Source organism: Poecilia reticulata, chromosome 17 (assembly GCF_904066995.2).
Source record: "Poecilia reticulata chromosome 17, P_reticulata-male-v2, whole genome shotgun sequence".
Taxonomy (NCBI): domain Eukaryota; kingdom Metazoa; phylum Chordata; class Actinopteri; order Cyprinodontiformes; family Poeciliidae; genus Poecilia; species Poecilia reticulata.
In genome coordinates, this window is record NC_088846.1 from 10,992,377 (window position 1) to 11,017,566 (window position 25,190).

The 25,190-nt window shown below is 38.0% G+C and overlaps 1 protein-coding gene across 2 annotated transcripts in view; it reads right to left on the reverse strand.

Moving 5' to 3' along the window:
• The window catches only part of tox (thymocyte selection-associated high mobility group box), a 53,517-nt gene extending 29,215 nt beyond the window's left edge, over positions 1–24,302 (reverse strand). Inside the window, exons 1-2 of one of the 2 annotated variants that reach the window (XM_081598544.1) lie at positions 23,753–24,302; positions 5,061–5,126 (exon numbers count right to left, since the gene is read on the reverse strand). In XM_081598544.1, the coding sequence (XP_081454670.1) occupies positions 5,061–5,126; positions 23,753–23,857 (171 nt within the window). In that variant the 5' untranslated portion in view covers positions 23,858–24,302. The remainder of the gene's footprint in view (positions 1–5,060; positions 5,127–23,752) is intronic. The other variant, XM_008433657.3, reaches the window with a different exon arrangement.
• Between the last annotated feature and the right edge of the window lie 888 nt (positions 24,303–25,190).

Here is a 25,190-nt window from a genome sequence, read left to right on the forward strand (position 1 = left end):
CAGAATTCTGTGCATCTTCTGTACTTTAAAAAATAATAATCTAAAAACCCTCATGATATGGTAAGACTGAACTAAATTATAACTCTCACATTGTAATAAAGGGATGAAACTTGACTAAAATAACTCATTGTTCCCCTCTCTGTTTCTTTTTTAACAGTGGCTGTCCTCTTTCTGTCTGCAGTCTCTGTATTTCAGCTATGACACAGTTACATCTCTCCTTGCTGCATTAACGGGTAATAAAATGACAAACACGGGGCTCAGGCTGGACTCAAATCGAGCTCATTCTTCGTAACAACCTCTGACTTTATGGAAGAAACGGTACTTCAGTAATAAAGCCATAAATTCTCATTCCCCTCACTGCTCCCCATCTTCTTACAGAACAACACCATGAATAAAACATCAAATCATTCGGTTTCTGTGCCGCACAATATTCTCTATATGCTTCTCTATGAATAATGTAGTGGCGGGGCTTATTAATATGGGCTTTTCCTCGGCGGTGAGGTAATTCTGTGCTAACAAACAAACGTCGTATGAGCTCTGATGTTTGGCCGCTGGAAGCTGCAATGTGAGCGCAGGTTACATTCTCTGCCGCCTGCAAACGGCTCGCTGCACGGTGCAGCTCAGGGTTGTTGCCAAGTAATCTAACAGCAGCCGAGCTTTTCTGTGTCTGTCATCCCACAACAACTGCGACAACGGCAGCATAGATGTACAACGGCCTGTGCACTTAATGCCATTCCTGGTAAAGACGTGTAAAAAAAAAACAACCAAAAAACCCTTAAAATTTCCATGTTGGGTCGCGGTAGCATCATCTCATAATGAGGAAATCTGCAGCAGGTCTCGAACTGAGGGATTTCCAGACTGCGTGTGATTAATGCAAGATAAACATGAGTCCTCATCCAGATGTGCTTGGCGTTATTACAATTGTTTTAAATCTTTGCAGTATTATTGTTGTTGTAGCCAATTTACTACTTCTAAAAATGTTTTAAGGGTAATAAAGAGATAATTTAGAGTCTAGTATTGGGAAGTTGTGCAGCTGGAGACATTTTTACTCTTCCCTTTTTCCTTTCAGATGGTTGTTATGATGCGAAACCCTGGCAACGTCTCAAAGACTCAAATAATATCTGAACTGCGACCCCAAATCACACAAAAGTCGAAAAGGAGGAGGAAGTTTGTGTTAGGTTGGGCATTCACTGCACCGTTTATCATTTATCATGACAAGAAGTTTGATTTATCGTATTTATTAATTTCAATCAATATCGTAAAATAAAAAAACAACACAAAACAGCAGCCGAGCTTTTCTGTGTCTGTCATCCCACAACTTATATTTTTACTATTTTAAGTCTATTTCAAATGGGAATGTTTTAACAATATTTCTGTTTGTGGTGCTATGAACGCTGTGCTATTTAGTTACCTAAAAAAGTCGTAATAAGTAGTTTTGTTAATCATCATTTTTATTTTTTTATCACAATAGTACCACAAAATATTGCAATAAAATTCTAAGTCCATGTCACCCATCCCTAGTTCATACATAAAGAGAAGCGGCAAAAGCAAAGGAGATGGAACAGTTGATGGTGTCATTCAGAAGATGTCAGGTAGCAACAGCGTCTTCAGTCAAAGTTCAGTCAAAGGCTGACAGGAGTGACAAAAATGTTTAGTAATATATTCTTGAATTAAATTGAAGACCAAATCACATATGGAAACGTGAATGGCATGTGCTCTTGTCTTTCCCACTTTGAAAAGTGGCTAAAAAATGTTACCTTATTGAATCTTATTTCTACCTAATGGAAATAAGAAGTTTGAATGTTCAGAGTATAAATTAGAAATTATTTTGTCACATTTAATTCAGACCTGTTAGAAGAGCCAATGTATGAAACAACCTCTGATTAACAAAGGTAACTTTACGTGCAGCAATAGTAGATTCATTTATTCAAGGTTTTTCTTTTTTTTTTTATTACACAGAGTGCAGCAAAATGTGGATGCTGCTGTAGCTTTATGCCATGAAGTCTGCAGTTTTCTAATGGAAATTTCCATCCATCTTCCTTGAGCAGTTCATTATCATAAATTTCACAATATATCTGATAGTTGGGGCTTATAGCAGCACCTGCTACTGTTACTGGCTCAATTTATTATTCAATTAATTTTCATATCAGTTTGTCATGTAATTTTGTTTACAGAGTTTCGGAAAGTGATTTTTTCCCTCACCAATTTACTCTCAAAAGTAATTTGTTTTCCAAGATACGAGAGAAAAGAAAAACAAGCTTTTGATAGAGAATCTCACTCTTGAGGTAGACAGATGTGCACACGCATTCATAAATTCAAATTGTTTTTGGTATTTAAGTGTTTACCCTTAATAATCTAATAAAATTAAATACTTCTACAAGCCTCAGCCAAGGTGATAATTTTAACCTTTGTGGATTGTAGCGACGTCAGATTGTGGTTTCTCGACACACGATACAGATACCGCTTCTTTCATGTGGAAAAATACTTTTTTTTTTTTTTTTACACTCCGCTTTTAAAAATACCAGTCTAGCGATGTGCTGCGTTCAACTCAAAGCGTGATGCGTTTTAAATCTAGATTGTGCACCACCACCCGCTCAAATTCGCCCTGATCCTGCTGGTTCTTTGCGGCACAAAACTGAGCTATTCTAAAACTGCGTGGTTGGTCAATCAGCAGAGTCTACGGCTCAGAACACACTGATGAGCCGCTTCAGTGATTCAGTAGCATCCAAACTTAAACGAGGACATCGCTCCTCATCTGTGAGTTCTTTCATCTATTTTTCTGACATATCCACAGAGGATCTGCGTCTGAGTCCTTTTTAAAGATATCTAACAGTGAACTGAACAGAGATGCGAAGCGTCTTTTTAAAAGTCTAAATTTTAGCCATTTCTCAGTCGATATGCCCGTGGTGTTGCTCGGCAGTCACACGGCAGCCCAGCGGCTCGCTCTCGGTGAAAGAAACAAGAGAGGTTAGAAATCGAAGCGCACCGCTTTGCTTCAGGTGCCTCTGCCCGGGTGGAGTAAGTGATATTGATTCATACCGCAGAATGGGGAGGAAGTTTGTTTATTGTAACTGGAAATAAGACTGAAAATAGCTAGAAGGGGAACTCTGAGGAGACAGGACGCCTCATCAAACGTTCTTCGAGAAACAAAACTGCACCGCAGATTAATCCGCGTCAAGATGTGGATTAATCTGATTATGAATATTTACACAAATCATGCGCTGATGACGTTTTTCTTTTTCATTTCAAACAGGTGTAACCTGCACACTCTTCTGTAAAGCAGGCAGCGTCAGTAATCGGGACTGAATGCAGATCCTCTACAAATTCTTTAAAATTTAACAGCATGAAATGATGACAAATGACAGAAACTGAGCTCACATCAGATTCCTGATTTATGTTGATTTTAACATCCTTTTCATGGCTTATAAGTTATTACTAGTCATTGCCTGGCATGTCTATAAGATTAGCTTTTATTGTAGAAGCAAAATCTTGATCTCTGAGATCTTCTACTAAAATAAAAAGTGAAAACAAAAACATGTGGTGAGGCATCATTTTCCTATTACAGCCTGTGGAACTTTAACTTACATTAATATCTGTGGTTTTTGTCCACTTTCAAAAAGACTTTGCATTGATTCTTTCCTTCTCTTTTCATTTCTTTTTGCTAGAAGGATTGAAAAAAATATTCTTTTAAGAAATTAATTACGCGTTTACCTCATTAGGGCTTTGTTTTTGTTGTTGTTGATGTTTGGTTTTTGTTGCCTCCTGTTTTTATCTTATGCAAATCATCCGACGTTGCCCTTGTTGAGTGTGAAAAGAGTCCGAAGAATAAAGATTCAGTGAGAATACCTGCAGGGGATTCTTTGTCTCTCCAAGTGAGGCTGGATTCTGAAACTTGAAAATTTCCATGACTTACTGACGTTTTTTTTTTTTTTTTTTCATTCTGCACAAACCGAAGTGGAAAAACAAATTTACAAATTGCTGGTTTTGTCATAATTATCTAATGCAATTAGGAAGACGGGAAAGAGAAGTAAACCAGGGTATATGCTTTTAATAAAATATTACAAAATCATTAATCATTCATTTTGTCCAAACCTGCTATAACTTTGGGGATCTAAACAGTTTTAAAGAATAAAGCTACTATTTCTTAAGTCATGCATTTGCTCATAGGATGATAGGATACAGAATTGATGTCAGTTTCAAACCTTGCAACTACAAATTATCAAAAATATTTCATCATAGAAGCATACATACTGTAGATCTGATGCTCTAATTGGATGGATTTTTTTTTTTTGGAAACAGTAATTTGTATTGTTTTATTTTGTTGTATTTTAACATAGTTGACCAATAAACAACTATTAGAAAATCATAATGTGATACGTTTCGCTTCATCAGCGCTGGGGACAATTGTCACATCTCACATCAGTGCTTTCTGGCTCCAGGTTAGGGAAACCAGTGGGATTTGCTAATCGATGTGGTGTTAATTACGGGAGGCAATGCGAGCCAATAATGTAATTAGTACCTTTTTCTAAATTCAGAAACTAAAAGGAAAAACGGTCATAGAGAGGATGCCCGGTGCTGTTTGTGCTACTGTCAGAAGTGGCTATAAACACATCATATTTGCAACTTTTACGGCTCCCAACAATCCTAGTCGAGTTCTGACTTCAAGGGGAATCGCTGTTGTTAAATTTTGACTGGAAGCTCAGAAAATCCAGCTTTGGGTTATGAAACAGTTACTGCAACATTTTGGGTAATTTCTTTTCTACAGATTAAAATAAAAAAACAAAAATTGTTTAGGAAAAACTAGTTTGATGCAGAAAAGTTTTCATGCGTATCTAACCACCAATCCGTTGTAATCTGTGCGTGTACGATCAACCTGTGTGGCAAAAACAGGTTTGGATTTAGGATTTAGGAGGCAGCCCCTCCTAAATCCAAACCTGCTGGGGGTTGTTTAAAAAATCTCCAACCAGTAACTCAGAAAAGATCCTGACGTAGCTTAAACCAGACGCTTTTTGGAGTGCGCGCCTTCCGGGGGTCACGCTTTGAAACAGACGCCAACTAACCTGATTGGTGGAGGTGAAGTCGAGGCCTGCCTCTGGCATACCCAGGAACATGGTGTCCCCGTCCAGCTGGAGAGAACAAAAGCAAGAGAAACAATGTCAACAAACTGAAAAATCAAGCACAGCAAACAGAGAGCAGCCAGCCTCCAGTGAGACGGAGGTAACAGATTAACTGGCAAGCAGTCAGGGCCATTTTCTGTCTTTCTTCTTCTGACACTGAAGGGCCTATTGTAGTCCGTCTGTGTGTGTTTAAAAAGGTCAGTTTTATAAAACAGATTTAGTTTTTCCAACAAATTTAACTGATAAACAAAAACCCCACAAAGGAGAGCGAAGCAGTACATAAAGTGCTCAATAAATTGTACATCTAGTTGGACCAAAAATCTCTTATCAAACAAAATGACTTAAGTCCCAGTTCTTCAATTTCTCTAGTGACATGCAAAAATGTTTCTTAGTCTGAACGACAACGTCTTGTTTAAAGGACTTAAGTCAACTAGCTGGTAATTTAAAATAAGGTAATATCTTTATTTTCCAACGAGTTGAACATAAAAACATATTTGCTATAACTAATTACATGGGACATTTTTCTTAGTAAAGAGCATGACCTTTACCAAACTTCCTCTATTACCAGAACCACACTTCCTCCTTCCTTTTCATTTGTTTTAACTTGTCCAAAGGTATTAATATCATGTGTTACACACATTTAATGCTAGTCAGCTCATTAAGAGGTGTTAATGAACATAGTAGAAGAGTGTTTTAAACTAGACATTCATTTCAGCTTTTTTTTTATTTACCTTTTTCAACTGATTTCATACCAGTCATGTTTCAACTCCTAACAACCCTGTGCATTTTTCACATCCATTTTGACATGTTGTAGTAATTTTAAATCTACTGCAAGGAAATTTAGTTGCAGTATTTACCACCAGGAGGCCACTTAGACTCATTTTAAATTGATTAGGAGTCAAAATCTGTCATATTTCATGAGTCAGTTGGTCTAAATGAGAATCAGAATCACGGTCAATGAAAATATACACTTATAATATGCACCTAATTAAATTAAATGAGATTGCCCCTAGGATGGACTGGTGCTTTTTGTCCAATGTAAGCTGGAGCGTAGTCTGGATGGATGTGACATGTCTGATTTATTTACATCATTTATGAAAATGCTAAGAAAATGATACGCGCACAATTGTTTTAGTAGGAAATTGTTTGTTTATATAGAAAAATGAACAGTTACTTGTCCTGTTTTAAAACAGTAATATAATGACACAAAGAGGTAAATAAATATGTGGAGGAGGCAGCTTTGACATTCTTATTTATGAGGATATCAAACCTTTTCACTGATCTGCTCTTTATACAGTAACAGTAGCATACCAAGCTGATTTTAAATGAGCAAATAGATGTTCGCCAGCAGCAGTTTCAAACCATTGTTACCTTAATATAAAGTATCCACACCATGACTCTGAGTTTTTCACCAGCAGAAATATTTCTGTCTTTTTGTAATTCAGCTGAACAGAAGTAGTCAGCAGGGGCGGAGCTGCACTTTGCTGCTTCATGCTTCAAACAGAGACGGCTTTATTCACTTTCTTCACGTCGGAAAACTATAGCAGTTTCTGAAAACATTACATTTCACAAATGTGGAATTTATTGAACCAGAAAGCCGACAGTGTTTGTTTAAAATATAAAACGAGAGCTCAAAGTCTCTACAGTCATTTAGGATACTTGAGGAAACTAATCAAAAAATGCAATATAACCAGTTTCTACCATCACTACTTTAAAAGACACCAAATGCCATAATCTATGTTGCATTTATTGATTTTTACTCTTGAAGCCTAACTTCCAACCCAAAGAGAGACCATATCCATATTTGCATGGTGAGCCAAATTCAAATAATTTGCGGTATCCTGGGTACATAATCATTGTTTCAGTTGACAAACACAAGAGGAACATTTGAACAGGTGGGCAGAAGCAAAGCACTGACTTGTGTACACACACACACACACGCGTACACGAGCACACACACACACACACACACACACACGCACACACACACACACACAAACATTAAGGTGGACAGACAGGTGTAGCTGCCCTATCCATTCGCCAGCTGTTGGGTATTATGCAAACGAGGTGTAGAATTACAGAGCAAACAGAAAGCCAAAAGGAACAAACAGACACTGTGATGGACAGGATGTTGGTTTGGAGCATTTACAGTTAAGTTTTAGCGCTCTACGCAGAACAGTTTCACATATCAATACAATAACAACAATAAGAGGAACACGCACATTTTCCATCCCTCTGAATCATTCTGCTCTCAGCGTGAACATCTACACAGAGAGGGGAGGGAGGGAGGAGAGCGTCTGACCTCAGTGTTGAATAACTTTCTTCCATTCACTAACAGAGCCGGTCACACATGACTTCTAGCAGAAGTTCGCACAAACCTTGTGGAAAAACAAAACACTAAGAAATCCTAAGTAAATAAAGTCTCCTTGCAATAAATTCTATGGCCCACGTACATGCTTTCAGAAATGCCAATAAAGACCAAATATTTGATATTTCTAAATCCTAATTTCACACCACTTTTAAGTCCAAAATGTTCCAGTTATTTATTTGGAGCTTTTATTTACATTCCAAGTTGCAGCGTGGCAACATTTTAATGTTTTCAAAATGACAGACAATACCCAGCAATATTAGATTTCAATGTGTGCTGTTGGTCTCTTTCTCTCTCTTTGACACATGCAGAAAAAAACGTATGGAAAATGGTTCAAAAATTAAAAAAAAAAAATAGTTTGAGTCAATGTTAGATTGAGATTTAAAGCTATGCGACCGCAGCAAAGTAGTTCTCCAACTTGACCAAGCTGCTGCTTCTTTCTGAAACACAAAAAACTAAACAGCATACAGTCACCGATGTTACAATACTCTCCTCTCCACATCCCATCAGAAATACCAAATGCTGAGCTTTTAAGGATTATTCTGTTATTTTAAATCTAAACTTGAACAATACCTTCAGTAGAGCACTACTTATATTTATTTTTTTTAAATAGCCATGATTATACTCTGCTTCTCGTATCTTTATATTTCATCTTAGACTGTGATGTAAACTAGGACTAATCATGAAGAACTACTCTGACTGCAGAACTCCTCAGTTAACTTTATAAGTACCATAAACTCAAGCTCTTAATCCCAGTCGTATATTTGGTGAGACTTGTTGCTGTTAAAGTCAGAAACAGTTTTGAGAAGCATCCAAATTAGTTTTTATTATTTTTGTTCCCCAGTATATGCTTCAAATACTCACTGTTTAGGTTTTGTGAATCCAAAGCAGGAAGATATTAACACTGCATACTTATACTTTATTTGTATCATCATCCTGGTTTGCCCTCATTTAATAGCATGTTTTCCTGATCTCATGCAGCTCTACTGTAAACCATCTTTGACTTTTATAAATGCCGTGTTGGGGATTGACATTTTCCCTTATAGGTCAATATGAGATTCACACGGACTGATCATGCACTACTGTATTTTACAGTAATATAGTATTTAATGAAAAACTTTGAACAAAAAAAACTATTACGTAACTCCTTATTGGTTAACACAAGGATGACAATTGAGTATAGAAGGTAAAATCTGCTCCCAGTTAAAGCTTTAAAACGTGATGGTGGATTAATCAACATAAAGGAAACAAGACGTAGATTTCTTTCACCGGGAGAATATGATGGAAATGCTTGTTTTTATAGTTTTTTTGTGGTTTTGAAACAAATTTTGAAACTCGGCATGCCTCGACACCAGAAAGCGGCTCGTGTCTGATCATTTCACATTCAGTTTTTTTTCCTCCTGCCTCATTTCCTGTGTAAGAATGTTACAGAGCTGGTAACAGAATGTGCTCAGAAAGAACCTTCAGTCCAGTAAGACCAGCAAGAGCACATGCCCAAAGCTTCTTCAGAACCAGTTAAACCTGCTTCTGATCGGGGCCAAAGGTCAACCTGGAAAACAAGAACAAGGAATCTGACTGGAAGTCTGAATATATGTTCACTTTTTGGGGACACACTGGACCAGAATCAGCAAACATACGTGAATCTCTTGCGATAAATGTTTAAAGGCCAGTTATGGTTCTGAGCAGAAAAAAAAAAGAATAACAAGCAACATGTACTTCTTCCTTTCAAACACAGACAGAGGGAAACTCATGAACTTGAACTATACACTTAATCACATTCAATTATGTAATTTCCCTAAATGTATTGGTGAAGAAAAATAGAAGCAGTTTCAGAGTCCCTTAATCAGATTGTATCAGGGCGCAATTAGAGTCATTTGCAGAGAGTAAACGAAATGGAAATGTGTTTGTGTAATCCCCGGGACAAATATAGGTCTCAACTCACAGTAAGAACCATCAGAGGAGAGGAGAGCAGAAAGAATGGGGACAGAGGAGGAAAAAAAAGGCCAGAAGAGAGAAACAGTGATGATTTCTTTTCAGTGAGCACTCAGTGAGTGGAACCTATTACGTTCTTCATTAACTCAGAGGGACACGAGGACAGAGATGGATCTCAGTGGCTGTCACTTCCTTTAACTTTACATCTGCCTGCTCCACACTTTTGTTTAAACGGCGAATCTAAAACCAGCACCGGTTTAAATATTAAAAGCTTTTTTCAATGTCGAAGCCTCAACGCTGTATGTCTTCTGTCATCTCAGTTGAGTAAATGTTTTTCTCAAAGTGCGTAGTTGGAAGTGCTTGGCACCAGTCCTGCTTAAAAAAAAGGGAAAAATGCTGTTTTAATAAAATGTAGACATTGCTCTCATTTTGGACTCTATATCGTTTATAGTTTTATGTTTATGTGTGACGGGATTAGTCAAGACGAGTTAAACGTACTGTCTTCTGTCTGCCTCTCGTCCATAAAAGACATTTCCTGATGGACTGTTTGGAGAAGTGAATCAACTCTGTTTTACATTAACATGACACCTACTGAAATCTGTGACGCATCTTTGAACATATCTAAAATATTCAGTAGAAAATGCACTAGCCCCAATGCTACATGGCAGGCTACAGACAAAGCAGTCAGTCTAGGAGCACCAATGGCCTGACTGGCTCTTCCTCTAGCCGTTAGCTTCTGTGGCCATGCTAAGGCATTAATATGCATATTAATATTTGGTGTTTGAACTATTAGGATATAAGTGGTCATAGAAAGAGTCACTAGTATGTGTGGAATTATCTAAATTTTAACTTCAACAGATGCTAAAACCTAAACTAATAGTAAGTGGGAGCTTCACCCTATTCAGATTATTGGAATTTTCTTTCCTATTAGCTAAGATATCAATTTTTATTTATTTAGAGTAGATGCCAATATCCCTAAACCTCCTTCCCTCACTACTTTCCCTCGAAGCTGAAAGCCGGGTCTCTTTTTTCTTCCCCCCCACTTGCTTCTGACAAACTCATTAATCCCATTTGTCACCTAAACGTACTCATATCCACAGTCACAGCTACAATTAAAAAGTTTAAAACAACTAAAGTTGTGACAATCAACCCTGGACACATACACGAAGTTCAGTTCAGCTAGCAGAGACGCACAGAAACCAAAACGGCACAGGAGGAAAAAAAAAAGAAAGAAAAAAAGCATTTGACATCGGCTTTCTCCAACGTTTTGCACAAAATGGTGCGATTGTGCAGTAGCTTAGCTCTGGTCCAGTGAATACTTGGGGAATTTCTTTTGGTGTCATTTGTGCAACAAAACCCTTTCACATGGAAACATGATGTCGTTTTAAAATCCTATGCAAATATATTATCAACAGTGATGCAAAATTGTAACCTTTAGGCCTCCGTGAGCACACGGACATTTTCCAGCCAGACAATGTTTTACTTTGTTTTAAATTTTAAATGAGGCAGCAGGTCAGAACTGAAGCAGCATTTTAGCTCGATTTTGAGGATGCGGTGGTTTTTCAATGAAAACACGTGGCTTTGGGTGTTGTTCATTGCATATATGATTCAAAAATATACTTTGCATCCTTGAATGATTCATGAAAGAGCAACATTTTTATCAGTACTTACTTTGTATCAAATCTTTGAGCAAGAGGACTAAAAAAAGATTGCCCGTGTTTTGTAGTAAACCCGAATTACCTCTCCGCTCTCCCTCCCCATGCCTATCTCTTTCTCTCTCTCTCATATCTCTGCAGCTCACTCTCCATTTCTGTGTGTGTACGTCTGTATTTGTGTGGGTAAAGCAAAGGTTTGAATAACAAGCAGCCCGCTAAGTGGGTCAGGGTCGGAGGAAGGGGGAGAAAGAAGGGGGAGAGAGAGACTATTAGGATGACAGACAAGGACAAAGGGGGGAAAAAGAGAGGAATACTGCGTATCAAGGAAAAGAGGAGAGAGAGAGAGAAAGAGAGAGCAGAAAAAGGAGGAGCTGCTGAGAAATGGAATGTGCAGTGAGTGAGAGATGGAGAAAGAGGTAGAGGGCGACTTTATGTGAGCAGAGTGATACAGAGTGAGACGATAGGATAAAAATGGAAAGAGTGTGATTTTACTCCATTTCCCAGAAACAAGACTGCGGTCTGGTTACCTCTTGAGCTAAATCAGGGTACTCGGAAAAGCTTTTAGAAAGAAGAAGAAGGAAAAAAAGAAAAAAACTAATTAACGGACATATTATTCCATCAGCAAATGTTTCGATTGAGTCAATTTCTATATTGCCTCGCAGCTGAAAACATCTTCTTTAAAAGCACAAAAACAGACAATTAGAATCTTGAAATAAATGAAGGTTGTTAAGTGACTTTCCAACATGTCAATCATGATAAAAATGTCTTACAGGGGCGAGAATATTTGCAACTTCCTTTTGCACCAGAGTGAAAACTATGACATGTATCCAAAATGCCTTGTTACTTTCAGCACTTTAAAGGTTTGGGTCATGTGTGGGTCTGGGATCGGTGGATTTCCTCTGACTGAGTCGAGTGAGGGGGGAAACAAATCAACAAATAAGACTGTACATTGAGAAATAGATGGAGGGAAAAAAAAGAGTCATGAGTGGCTTTGTGAGTGTGGAAAAGGCAGATTCACCCAGCAGTGGTAGTTCAGTTCAGCAACTGTTTATCTGTCTTATCTGTGTCACCCTGACAACAATATAAACATGGTTTTATTGGCTAAATGTATCCACCCTGGCTGTAAATCTAGATTGGATGTGCGTGGGCAAACACTTTTCTGTATGTGCAGAGGGGAGGGGAAAAAAATGACATTTCTTAAAACAGAGCTTTAATCATGAGTTTAATTATTTTTGAGCTAACGAAGTGGTTCACATTTCAACAGTGTGTTTACAGTGAAGGCCAGTCTAATTTAGTTCTTGCCTCTTGCAGTATGACAAGTCTCTGTGATTTCCTCCCAACCCCCGGCCGTGTAAATTAAAGCATAATGTTTATTATGGCCGATAAAGGTTTGTTTAGTTTCTGTGACAGCTTAAAGATCTTCTCTTATGCCACAATTAATCATCGACTCAGATCACAAATATGTTCAAATGGAAAACACACTCATACTGCTACTCAAGCCAGTATTTTACCAATTTAAGTCATACAGTTTTCTCCCATCAAGAGGAGGAAGACTGTAATCTGTTAGCAAAAGACTTGTGTTTGCTTGTGTTTGCTTAATTTTGGCTGCTTTATTAGCTAGGGATGGGACAGAGGCAATCTGGTATTGTTTTTGGACAATTCTTGGACTGGATGTCAGGCTGGTGGCACTGATCCAGTCTCAGTGGTTCTGTGTTACCCCAAGTGACCAAAAGCGAAAAAATAAATAAATATTGCATATGTCCCAAGAAAATGGCTGGGGCCTTTATTGACTGTTTCTCAACTTATCAGAAATATAACAATACAATCCTCGTCTTATCAGAGATAAGTATCCTGGGCGCTACCAGGAAATGCTCTTCGGTGTGGATGCTGTTACTGAAAAAAGGGGGTTACTTTCAGTACCAAGAGGTTCTTAAAATTAAGTGAAAAATGAACTTTTTCAGTTTATATGGTTCATTCAGGCTGTGAGAGCACGACCTTTCATTAGATAACAGGAAGGATGAGTGTATTTAACTGGATAACGTGAGAGCATATCTTTTTGAACTTTTAGCCTCCGTCTTGGAAAATGCTGAATTTAGGAATCTCAGTGGCACGCAGAGAAAAAATACCTCAAAGGACTTTGAGTTAATCAACTTGTAAAGCCCCTCATCTCGCAACGTGCGCTCCAGCTCCCGATGAATGTGTGTTTATCAAACCTGTGAGCTGCGGTGCTCCAGATGTGCTTTTCCCCCTCACAGTTAAGGTCAGGATTCACAAACACGACTGGATACACCTGAAGCAGCTGTTGAAGTGCTAGCCTCGCCATCTATGCTAATCGCTAAAATAAGATGCTAAACATGGTTTGAAGTGTCAATTTTGTTGTGTTTATTTTAAAATATTCTCAAAATGCTACAGTCACAGCGCTGTGCAAAGTAATTGGAATCAGCTGAAATCAGTATAACAAAAAGCCTCAGGTCAGAAACTATTTACAAATTAAGAAGAAAACACTCGAGACTCTTATATATGGTATTTAAACAATATTTCAAATGTTGTTGTTTTTTAATAAGTAAGTAATTTTGACAAATTTACCAGGTTACTTCTGTTTTGTGTGTGGACCAAGCAGACAATACCTGCTGGTTGCAGAGGTGAGAAGTCTCTGCATGGTCTTCTTTGGAAATAGTTTAGTGTAAAGATAAAGAAAACTGATTAAATCTATCTGCCATCTATGTTGAAAATATCTGGAACTTTTAAAGTTGTTCCTGTAAGTTGCTTTATTTGTTGAAGCTTTAAACTTATAAGGGAAATATATCAAATTTGGAAATGTTGGCACCTTGTTGCAAGGCTTTGACACACCAAGAGGGCCTAAAAAACACACAAAGGACACAAAAAGTGTATACTGTTTTCACCGGATGGAGGATTCAATCTTCAAAGATCACACAACCGGAAAACGAATGAGCACAACATTCATATTTTCAAAATAACTCACCAAGACACACTACATTTTCTCAAGATACTGGCTATACCAATGAATACATGGGTATATTCATAGATATACCCAAATATTTGGCCAATGCAGACAAAGTGAGAGAGCAATGGACAGAGGAAGAATTTTTTTTTTTTTAAAGTACGAGAACTATAGCATGTCACATAACAATCTTTGTTCTTTTTATTACTGGCTTTATTGAACAATCTTGCAATTACCACACCCTTGCCATATAAAACAATGGCCGCTCTTAGCAGAAGGTGAATTCATATGATCATCCAGTAATTTTGTTTTAGCTGTTTTACCAACATTTTCACCCCCAATGAAGTCATACCTACAGCTAACGTTCTGAAGTCTGAGTGTCCCCCTCTCCATTTCCATCCCGACAGACTGCAGCTCACATTTAGCAACTCTACAACTAAGATGGATGTGAATAGGCAGAAAGCTTAATCTGTAATTATTAACACTTTAAGCACATTTGATTTCTCGTTATCAGGATCGGATAAGATTCCAAATAAACAGGATCAGAGAAAATCTAATGCTAATTTTAAAAGGATTTGTCTTGTGCAAAACAGAGTCACCTATTGTTTTGCACAAGACAAAGAAAACATTGGCAAAGGAATCGTCTTAACAGGAAAATGTCCACACCAATGAAATGTGCGTTTAACTGATATGGTATCATTATTTGAACAAGATAAGCTAACCTGATGTCTTCTGGGTAGATTTTGGTCATCATATCTTTTTGAAAACAAAAAGTACAGGTCAGCTTATTCCTCAAAGTAACCTGTGTGTTCTTCTAATAGTTCGTCACTTGAAACGTTCAAGTTCAAAGAGTCTGAAATATGCCTCTTACAAGAGCATAATGTTTAAAATTTAAAGAAAATCTATTTTGTTTTTGAGGCATATTGTGTTTGACTGTCCCAGAGGACAAGCAGATAAATCAAAGAAGTGTGAAGGATAGTTTAAAGTCCCAGATAGTTTAAAGGGCAAAAGGGAACAGGGAAACAGGCACAACTTTACAAACTCAAACTGTGACAATGTTGTTTCAATCTATCCACAGCAATTAGCACTTCGCTACAACAGCTATGATGGCATGATTGAGAACAAAAGCCGAGTGCTAGAGGAAAACCGGGCTCCAACTATTTCCGAATAACGACGCTGGAACTGATCCAATCTTGTCCGCCACAAGTTAATTGAGCCAAGTCATTGTCACAAATACGGTGCACACAAACACAGAACAATGCGGAGATGATTGCAGCATGTGATTTGATTGCAATATGTTTGTTTTGGAACCAAAATCCTGATAATTAGTCTCTTCTGGCAGCGCACTGTCTCCGCCCATCTGTTCCATTTGGCACCCCTCCACCAACAAGGAGCCCCTCATCTCTCCGTCCCCGAGACTTAACCAACTGAAACGCTTTCACACAAACCGGCACACAAGCAGCAGCTCTGCAGCTCTGAAAGCAAACCAATCATCAGCAAGCTGAAACGGGTGAGGGACGGGGAGACGAGTCTGGCGAGATGATTCTTTTTGGGTTTTTTTCGGTGGGAGAGACTGCCAACATGGACAGACGGACGGACAGATTGACTGGTTGTGTTCTGATAGATAATTAGATAAAATGCCGGCACTCTGGCTGGATAAAAATTTGAGGGTACAGTAGAAACACGAGCAAAAAGCTGCTGGGCGAGGGCCACAGCAACCATAACTGTAGGTGTACAGTACATCTTCTACAACCGATTCAGCTGAATAAATAAAAATATGACACAGGAAGCATTACGGCAGTAGAGCCAACATGAAAACACCAATTACACAACACATTTACATATTAGTGTCTGGTGCACGGCATTTTAAAATCACTGACAAATCCACATTAATTCGTTTTTTATAATCCTGACTGACAAAGATTGTTCCTTAAAAATGGTAATGCTTCCTTTCAGGTTTGGTGAGGAGTGCATTATTTTTTTCATTGCACAGAGGATTATCCTGTTTATGCCAAGGCTGCATGCCAGCAATCACAATATACAGCAAGTTAAGTCAGCCAACTCATGTGGAGGCAGATTTATTATTACATGAAAACACAGCGTGCTCCCCGCAGGTAAACACGAAGCGCGAGGAGGAATGGGTGTGATGACGATAATGTTCTGACACCCCCAAGGTGACTCTTGCTGGATCGACACACATTCTGCCTGTTTCAGTCTGAAGAAGTGCTCCAGTTGCTGTCAGGTTACCTTGAGCTGACAGTCCATTTGATACAATTTCCCAAATCCCTTTCAATTACCTTATGATTTGTTAGCTAAATTCTGCTGTGTGTGTGCTTGTGCTTTTCTGTGTTGCCCTGTGATGGTCTGGCAACCCGTCCAGGGTATAACCCACATTTCACCAAATGATTGTTGGACATGAAATGGGTGTAGGCAGTTTTACTGGCATTTTAAAGCAGAGAAAATTATGATAGAGTTCACCTTTTAAACTCTCTTTAACATCAAAACTTAGCAATTGATGAGGACAGAAGTAGAAACTTTTAACCCAAGTTTCAGACTGTTTTCCCTAGATTGTGTAGACATTTACCTGAATTCAGAAATTCACAAAAAGCAGGAAAAAAAATCAACATGGTCCATGACAGAGAAGCTGTGTTTATCCTTCCTGTTATCTGCTGAAAGTATCACTCTCTCTCTTACTGCCTTAATGAACTGCAGACATGTCTCAACACAGTAGTGATACATTTTTATTTCTAGGATCATCATTTGGCTTTTGTTCTGGTAGCATCTAAATACAGTTTTTTAATAATAATAAAAATAATAATAATAATAACAACAACAATTTGTCTGCAAAAAATATGTCCTGATCGATTTTTTAATAAATGTACCTATTGTTTTTTAACATGTATCTGAGGATGTTTTCACACCTGATTGTCTGGTAGACTGAGTTAGATTGCAAAATGTGTTACATTTGTTACACTGCACTGTGTCTAACAATCCAAACTCTTTGAAAAACCAGTATAATTCACTTCCTGCTTCTGGAGCGGTCTCTGGTCCACTTGGTATTCACATATGTACTTGAACCGCACCAGAGTCCATTTCAACCAAACTGATGGATCGGAGTTTCGCATTTTTTTTTTGGTGTACATCAGAGTTTGATTGTGCGTTCATCAAACAAACTGGACTTTCCATGCAGGCAAACTAGAGTTCGACTGAAGCAGACTAAATGGGGACGGTTGAATGCACACTGGCGAGATATTGTACAATTTATACAATTACGAATAAAGGATTGATGAAAACATGCTTTCCATCGATTAAAATCAATTCATTTGTGAAATCACAGAAATGTTAAGTGACGTAAATTAGTATACAATTCTTCAGGTGACATTAAAAATAATTTTGAAACATTTCTACAACCCACATTTAATCCACAAACTACAATTTCCTCGTTTCTTGTGGGACGAGCTTTTCTTCTCCCCAACATTTTATTGGGAGGAACAACTTTTTGGACTCCACGTTTAACTCTGAAAACAAAATTACATCCAAAAGACAAGTAGCAGAAGATGGAAAAAATGTTCTGTTGTTGCAAAACTCTGAAGTGTTTTTAATAACATAAACTATAGCTCAGTTCTTTGAAATGATTATATAAACTATGGAACAGTGACACAGAAGAGCATAAACAACATCTGGACCCAGAAATCAAAGCTGCTTACAGGAATTTTCGGCATGATTCAGTTCAGAGCTATGTAGACCTTTTAAAGTGTCTATTCAATATATCTACACTTCGCTGTCAATGCCACCACTACCTCCCACTGTTTTTCTTGTAAAATAACTAAAGTCTGTTGGTGTAAACTGAAAAAATAGACAGAAAGCTCCACATGTCGAACAGATTGCCTTCCTTGACCGTCCCACACTGCGTTCAGTTGAACATTAAAGCCTCGCCAGATACTGACGGCGCAGAGGAACTAAAATGGTAATTTGCATCATTTCAAAACACCCTTTGTCTTCGACGATGGTCATATGAAAGACCGGTGTATTTGAGTTTCCCGTGACTGTTGACCCTCTCTAATTCAGACACTCCAGTTTTTATTGCTGTTGCATCACTTCTCTTACACCTCACTAAACAGTGAGATCATGTAGAAATGTTTTTGGATCCGTCTGTTCTGATTCTGATGGCCTGTTCTTTCCTCAGTGTTCGCTCCTGTTCTGTATTTGCTTTAGAAATACCTCACCCAGCTTTCACAATCATTATGTTTACATTAGGCCCTCTACTTCTGCCTGTCCCTCTTCACTTCTTTTCCTACTTTCTGGGATTCCTTCTTCTTCTTTTATTTCCTTCCACAAGTTAAGAGCAGCTACACGTTTACATGGCTGCACTTTTCAGACATGACCTAATGAAAGCGCTTATATTCACGATATAGCAAATGTAAAATCCATGTGTGGATTAAATATAAGGCTCTTGTGAGTCATATTCAAGATTCAATGCACCAGCAGGCAGTCAGAGCATTTCAAAGCCTATTTCTATTTATACGCATTTAGTTTGTGTAAACTTTTCCATAGTTAAACAATGATCAGAAATACCCAGGTGACTCCAGACCTCAGAAAATAAACAAAAAAAAGTCTGATTTGTGTGAAGTATACAATCTGTGTACTGCACACAACTTGATTACAATGTCTATTGAAATTTGTCAATAAACATCAACTGGTTTCAACTATGACTACATGCTAAACAAATTATGCAAAGAAGAATAAGGAAATAAGTTGGAGAGCGCCCTGAAGGGAAGAGTTCAACCACGTTATCCATATTAAAAGGTATAGTGATCATCATTACCATAATACATTCTCATAACTGTCTGTGCATGTTATTACTGTTGGGCAATTGAGCTGTACAATGTAACACAGGTTGATTAAGTGTCTGCGTGAGTTAAGAACCATTTTAAATGTTGTATTTGCCGGCTATTATGCTTCATGAATTCAGAATTTGCGTCTTAAAAATATTCAACCTGTTAGATGAGTCCAACTGCAGTAGAAGGTCACAACCGGTACAAATAATGAAACCCAAGATGCTGAAGGTCACAGAAAGAGCTCGAAATATCATAATGATAAAAGAGAGCAAGACGTGAAATAATGTGTTTAACAATAATATTGCAATTACAGGATTTTCTAATAGCAAGCAGCTCACTGGGTTGCAGATTTAATGTTACATTCATCTGTAGAAATACTACTAATAATTGGTATTACAGTGACTTTGTCAATTCTGACTGGATTTTACTCATCGTTTTCCTTTAGTTTAGGTGTTTTAGCTGCTGCAGTTTTACCACACAAGTCTAACCATGGTGTAAGATGTGCACACATAACCTCATCGTTCAACAGCAGAGTTCAACATTTCCTTCCTGATTCCTGAGCTCAAGTTTTAGATTCAATTAACCGTTTTCTCAGGACCTTTTATTGCACCTAGTTTTGGTTCTACACGATATCTGGGCCAGTCAAGTTTGATGAAAAATGAAACAATATTACCCCTGATCAAATCCAAATGTTTCTGAGTCACATCCTGCTTGTAGATTGGTTTCATTTGAATTTGCATAAAGAGAATACTATTTAAATTTTAAAAAAATCCAAAAATGGTGCAAAAATAATACAACTAGTAATTTCAAATTGTCAAAGTTTTGAGTTCTAAACAAGCAAAAAGATGTTTTAAAAGACAGAAGTTCAACAATAAATTTGCTTCAACCGGGCTGCTAGCTGCAGTGCATCATGGTCCTAGTAGTTTTGTAATCAGGATATAACCCTTTAGTCATCAAGATCTACAACATCCAGAACGAATGAACACCAATTTAATTTGTGACCTATTCTGTGAGACGTGAACATATTTAAGACGTATTAATGCCTAAAACTGAGTTACAGACTTTTAATGAGTTTTAAGACCCAGCAGTCGACCTGAAAGTACAAACACTGCAAAGTGAAATGTTTATTCTGTACAGGGAGGAAGGGTTGTACAGAGGGAGAGAAAACCTGCTTTAGGGTTTGAGGCTGAATCACTGCATATAATCTTCATAACCAAATATATCTGTAGAGAATTAACTGTTAAAGTGGTTCTCGCTAATCCTATTCATCGGTATAAATTGTGATGACATTTCGCCTGTTCAGTAGTAACAATGCATCGACTCTTTCCCTTTTTTCCCACCCCTGCTTTTACCTCTTCACATTAAACATCTGTCTCCGCAGCTCTCTAATTTAATGCTTCTTTTCTTCTTTCCTCTCATTTTGTTTCTCCCCTGCTTCCTATTTTCCTCTCTCACTTCCTGCCTTTCTTCCTTTTCTGCGTTCTCTCCTTCTTTCTGTCCCTGCGTTCAGCCACACAGTAATTTGATCTCGTCTATCAGGCCGACATTGCCGTGAATCAAAAGACACACAGAGAGAAATATAGTACAAACCTTGGTGGCCCCACCCCCCACTGCACACACACACACACACGCACACACACACACACACTCTCTCTCTCTCTCTCTCCCGCCGTCTCTTTCCCTCTCATCTACAACATCCCTACCCCCAACAACCCTCCGTATCTCTCTTCAGTCCCTACCCCCAACCACAACGCTCGCTCACTCCACATCCCCAGCATCTACCGTCTATATCTCTGTTTCCCGTCTTATGAAAAAAAAAGTAGGTTTTCTAGCAGCAACACATCATAAGAGTATAGCATCTTTAAATTAAAAAAAGACCACTTTTATATAAACAAAACACAACTAAATTGTTAATCGGTACGCTGTGGTGCTGTTTTAATTCCTATCTGACCGACATAAACGTAAGAAATATCAGGAAAGTGATTATTCCAACCTGTTGTGAACAGAGACGTTGTTTGAGGGTAACTGGATGAACAACCTCCCAATCACAATCTGTCATGGCTTAAACCAAGCACACCCTGTTAGCAAAGACACAGTCAGAAGAGCTGAAGTCTTTTTTTTTTCTGCAGCGAAGAGCCGTCAGCAATGTCTGAGTACAAATGCTGAGCCAATGTTGGTGACTTTTACACCTGAAAACTAATAGAAACGGTAACAATAAAACGAGCTAAAGTTGCACCGAGTTATCTTTTTTTTTTATGCTTAAATGATAATTGTAATTGTGCGCTTTTACACGTCAACATAATTGTGTCGGTATTAGTACAAATAGCTTTACAACTGATTCAACTCCCTTTTTCATCTTTTATTTAAAATAATAAAATACATGTAAGCAAGTAAAGCATTAGGTTTGGTAGGCTCACTCGACAGTTGTTGCTTAAAACGTTAATAAAATAAAATGGTGATGTTATGACACTTATATGGAGGGAGAACCTGAGATTAATCTTCTGAGTTGTGTAGTTAAACATCACTCACCATAAAAAACAAAACATAACATTTACTGGATGAGAATAAAAAGTGCATCTGAAGTCTGAAAGAAAAAACAGCAAGTGTCAATCATCAACCATACTCCTTGTTTTCAGTGTTCATCCTGTGCGCTTTTAAAGCCGGTACAGACTTTTAGCACCTTTAAAGTGTGTGAGGCAAAGCTTCTTCTAAGGTGAGTGGAGAAAAATCTGCATGATGGTGACTCAGGAATGGAGGAGAGCTCACAGGGTTCATCAGCTGACAGGCAATCAACCACAAAGCTGCAGTCGGTATGTTCCCATTCTACCACGTCCATTTAGTCTAAGAAATATGAAACCCATACATATATAAACAGTAGTTTGTGACAGAACTCTGCTGATTTAAGCCAGAAGTGTCATTACAGGAAGATTTCCTTCAACGATAGGTTCCAGGCAATACATTTCAATAAACTGTAGACCTGTAATCACTAAAGGCGTGTTTTCACTGTAACTATTTTACCTAGATCTTCCTTTTTCTCTGAATTTCCCCAAGATAAAAACAAACAATAATAATAATCTCCTAGAGTTTCCTATTCTAGAGAAAAATGTCACAGTAGGGAGACACTTTTCCACTTTACCAGAAACTTTTGAACAAAGTCTGAGTCACATTAGCTTAAAATACTCTAATGCTCCACTTATTTTCAGCTATGTTTTAAAGAACTATTTTAATTGATCAAAGTATTTTCACAGCCATCTGCTGTGAAAGGTTAAATACTTCATTTAAAGCCATCTTTTAGATTTTTAAATTTCTACTACTTTGATGTGCAGATAAAAAAAAAACATCAGATTTTATTCATTAAATGTTTGTAAAATGATCCAACTTTTCTCTAAATATGAAACAATTATAATACAGTTTTGCAGTGTAAACACTGTGAAATGATTCAAGCCCATAGTTAGAATACCAGGTTTCAGAAAGTGACTCTTTAAAAGTTATAAATGTAGTTGCTGTGACAGAACGATCGGTTTGCTGAAAATCCACGGGTCTTTCTTAAGTAGACACTTCCATGGTGGCAGGAGGTACCTGCTCAGTGTCTGCTGAGGTAATATCCCTGTTCAACAGCGGAAAACTCACGAAAACTGGTTAGTTCTGGAGAAAACATGTTGAAACTCACGTTATCACCAAAACTGAGGCACTCTACTTGTCTTCGAACCAACAGTGACTCAGTCAGGTGCCGCTTCAAAATTGCAAAAACAGAAACGTTCGCTATCACTAATAAGTTTTCAGTTTTATTTTCCAACTTAATGAAGACCTTGTCTCTCCAAGATAAGTGTTTATTTGTATTCTCACAGTTTCATTTTAATTTGTATCTCTTTCCTTCTTATATACCTTATGATTCAGTTGTGCTTATTCGTTTTGACTTCAATATGCAATATCCACCATTTTGATCTAAGGTTATAATCTGTCATATTCCATATGAGTCAAGTGGAAATGGCGTATACAGTTAAATGAAATTATGTATAATATTTGAGCATGTCAAGTCAATTTAACTTCACAATTCATGAAAGGAATATTTGACAGAGCCCAAATATACTTATGTGCAAAGGTTAAAGTGCAGGAGGAAAGAAAAGGTTTGTTTACATGTGCAAAATGGCAAAACGGGAACAAAAAAATACAACCATTTCTCAGAACTAGTTTTCAAAACTACAAAATGAGCGTATGACAGAAAAAAAGATTAATTAATCCACTGGCTCAACTCATCAGCTAAGGCTAATTTAATAATTGGGCAATTCATTATTGTCAAATAAACATGGCATTTCCCAGACACCAAGAACTCATTCCGAGAAGCATTTCTCAATACACACTCATAACTAATATGAGATGAAGCTTGCATGTGCTGTGGGCCTGACACTGACCTTTGGCTCTTCTGTAGAGGGAAGTAGACAACAGAGTCTATACCAAGCGCAAATCACCATGCTGCCATTTCCAGCATACATCACCACTTTTGAATTCAGCTAAAAGATTACAGGGCACGGTGTTTAATTCTCACTTCTGCTTCTTACTATGCACCACATTCTTATAATTACATCTGGTCTTTGTGGTAAACAAATTATGCATCTATTTTGAAGGTAGTTATGTGAAATAATTGCTTGATTTGGGGAAAAAGTAGACAAAAGACGTATATCTGAGAGAGGACTGCCCTACCACTAAAATGTAGTTACATTCAGTGGCTGCATTAACTAAGAGGGGTCCCCAAAAAGCAATTAATTACCACTTAATTGAGAGGAAGACACACTAGAGAGGGGGCGGGGGGGTATGGGACGAGAGTAACAGAAAGAAAGGCTTTATCTCCCCATAAAAATATGCCAAAAAGAAGCACAAACCTTGTTGGTCCCAAAAGCCGGGTCAGGGTAGGAGAGCTGCCCCAGCCTGGAGTGCTCTGAAGCGGACAGAGGCTGAGGAGGAGGCGGGTAAACTGTTACATCCATGACTAAAAATACATCCACGTCTCCTTCTCGTCTGCTCTTCCACTTTCTACTGTTTATTTCCAGTTACAAATAAAACTTAGAAAAGAGAAAATAAATGGGGGTTAGTCCATTAGAAAGCCTCTTGAGGGTGCAGTTTTCAGGTTCTAGTAAAAAAAAAATAAAACGAGGATTTCTAAAGTTTAGGCTGGATGCGCTCCTCTCTACACGCCGGCTCTCGTGCTGAGGTGACTGCACCTCAGAGGACCAAAGTTATCGGTGAAAGCGCTTCTATCGCTGAAGCAAAACGCTTCAAATAAAAAGAAGCGCAGTTTTCCCTCCTTTTGTCAGAGTCCGGATCCTGCTGCGGTGCGCGTCGGGGACGGAGGACGTCGGTGAACCTGTCTGTCCCTGGTTGGGACTCTGTTGGTCAATGTTGCTCTGCTACTGCGGACCAGTCATACAAAGAGCTCTCAAAGCAAGCTGCACGCATTACACACAGCAAAAAGGAACTATGTTTACTAACAAAATAAAAGACAAGGTTTTGTTTCGACGAAATGCACGAGCTTACGTGTGACAAAGTGACTATTATTTACTATAAATACAATTAATACACTGACTAGGCAAAATAACTCCTCTTACTTTTCCCATTTGCCAGAAAACTCAGCATCAGGAAGAAGGACCTTATTTTGGTAATTACACAGTTTTCCTTTTGACTCCATCTTGACATCAGGAGTCTGGAGTAAACGGTAGCAGCTGCTCCCTCTAGAGGTAAAAGAGTGTAAAATCACTCTAGATCAGCAATTTCATAAATTTCTGTTTCTAGTTTGGTTTGTTAGCTCTGTGCGTCTTAAAATATATATTTTATTTATATGCAGCTGCATGTAGTCACACTAATCCATTCACTTTGTGAAAATGTGCAACTCTTTTATATACACATAATTTAAATGAATGAAAAGCATGAAAAGAAAACTGTCCCAGAACATAATTTTTTTTAATCTGGCTGCAATTACTCACTTTAAGTAAAATGGAGTAGCTACTGGTACAGGATGATTAAAATGTATATATGTAACAATTTATGTTGAGTTGGCAACCTTATTTCTATCATGGGAGAAGAAGTGGACGTAAATGAGAAGCATGGATACCTCAGGGTACCTCACCTTAACACTGATGCTGTCTGCAGACTTTCACTTCTAGGGGAAGTTAAGGATCTTTAGTGTTTGTCCTGCATATCTTCTATTAATATGTTTCAGAGAGAGTCATCTATTCTGCCGTCAACTGCTGGGACAGCAGCATCAGAACTGGAGACTAAAAAACCAACAACAACCCAATAAAGAAGGTTGGTTCTGTTCTGGGG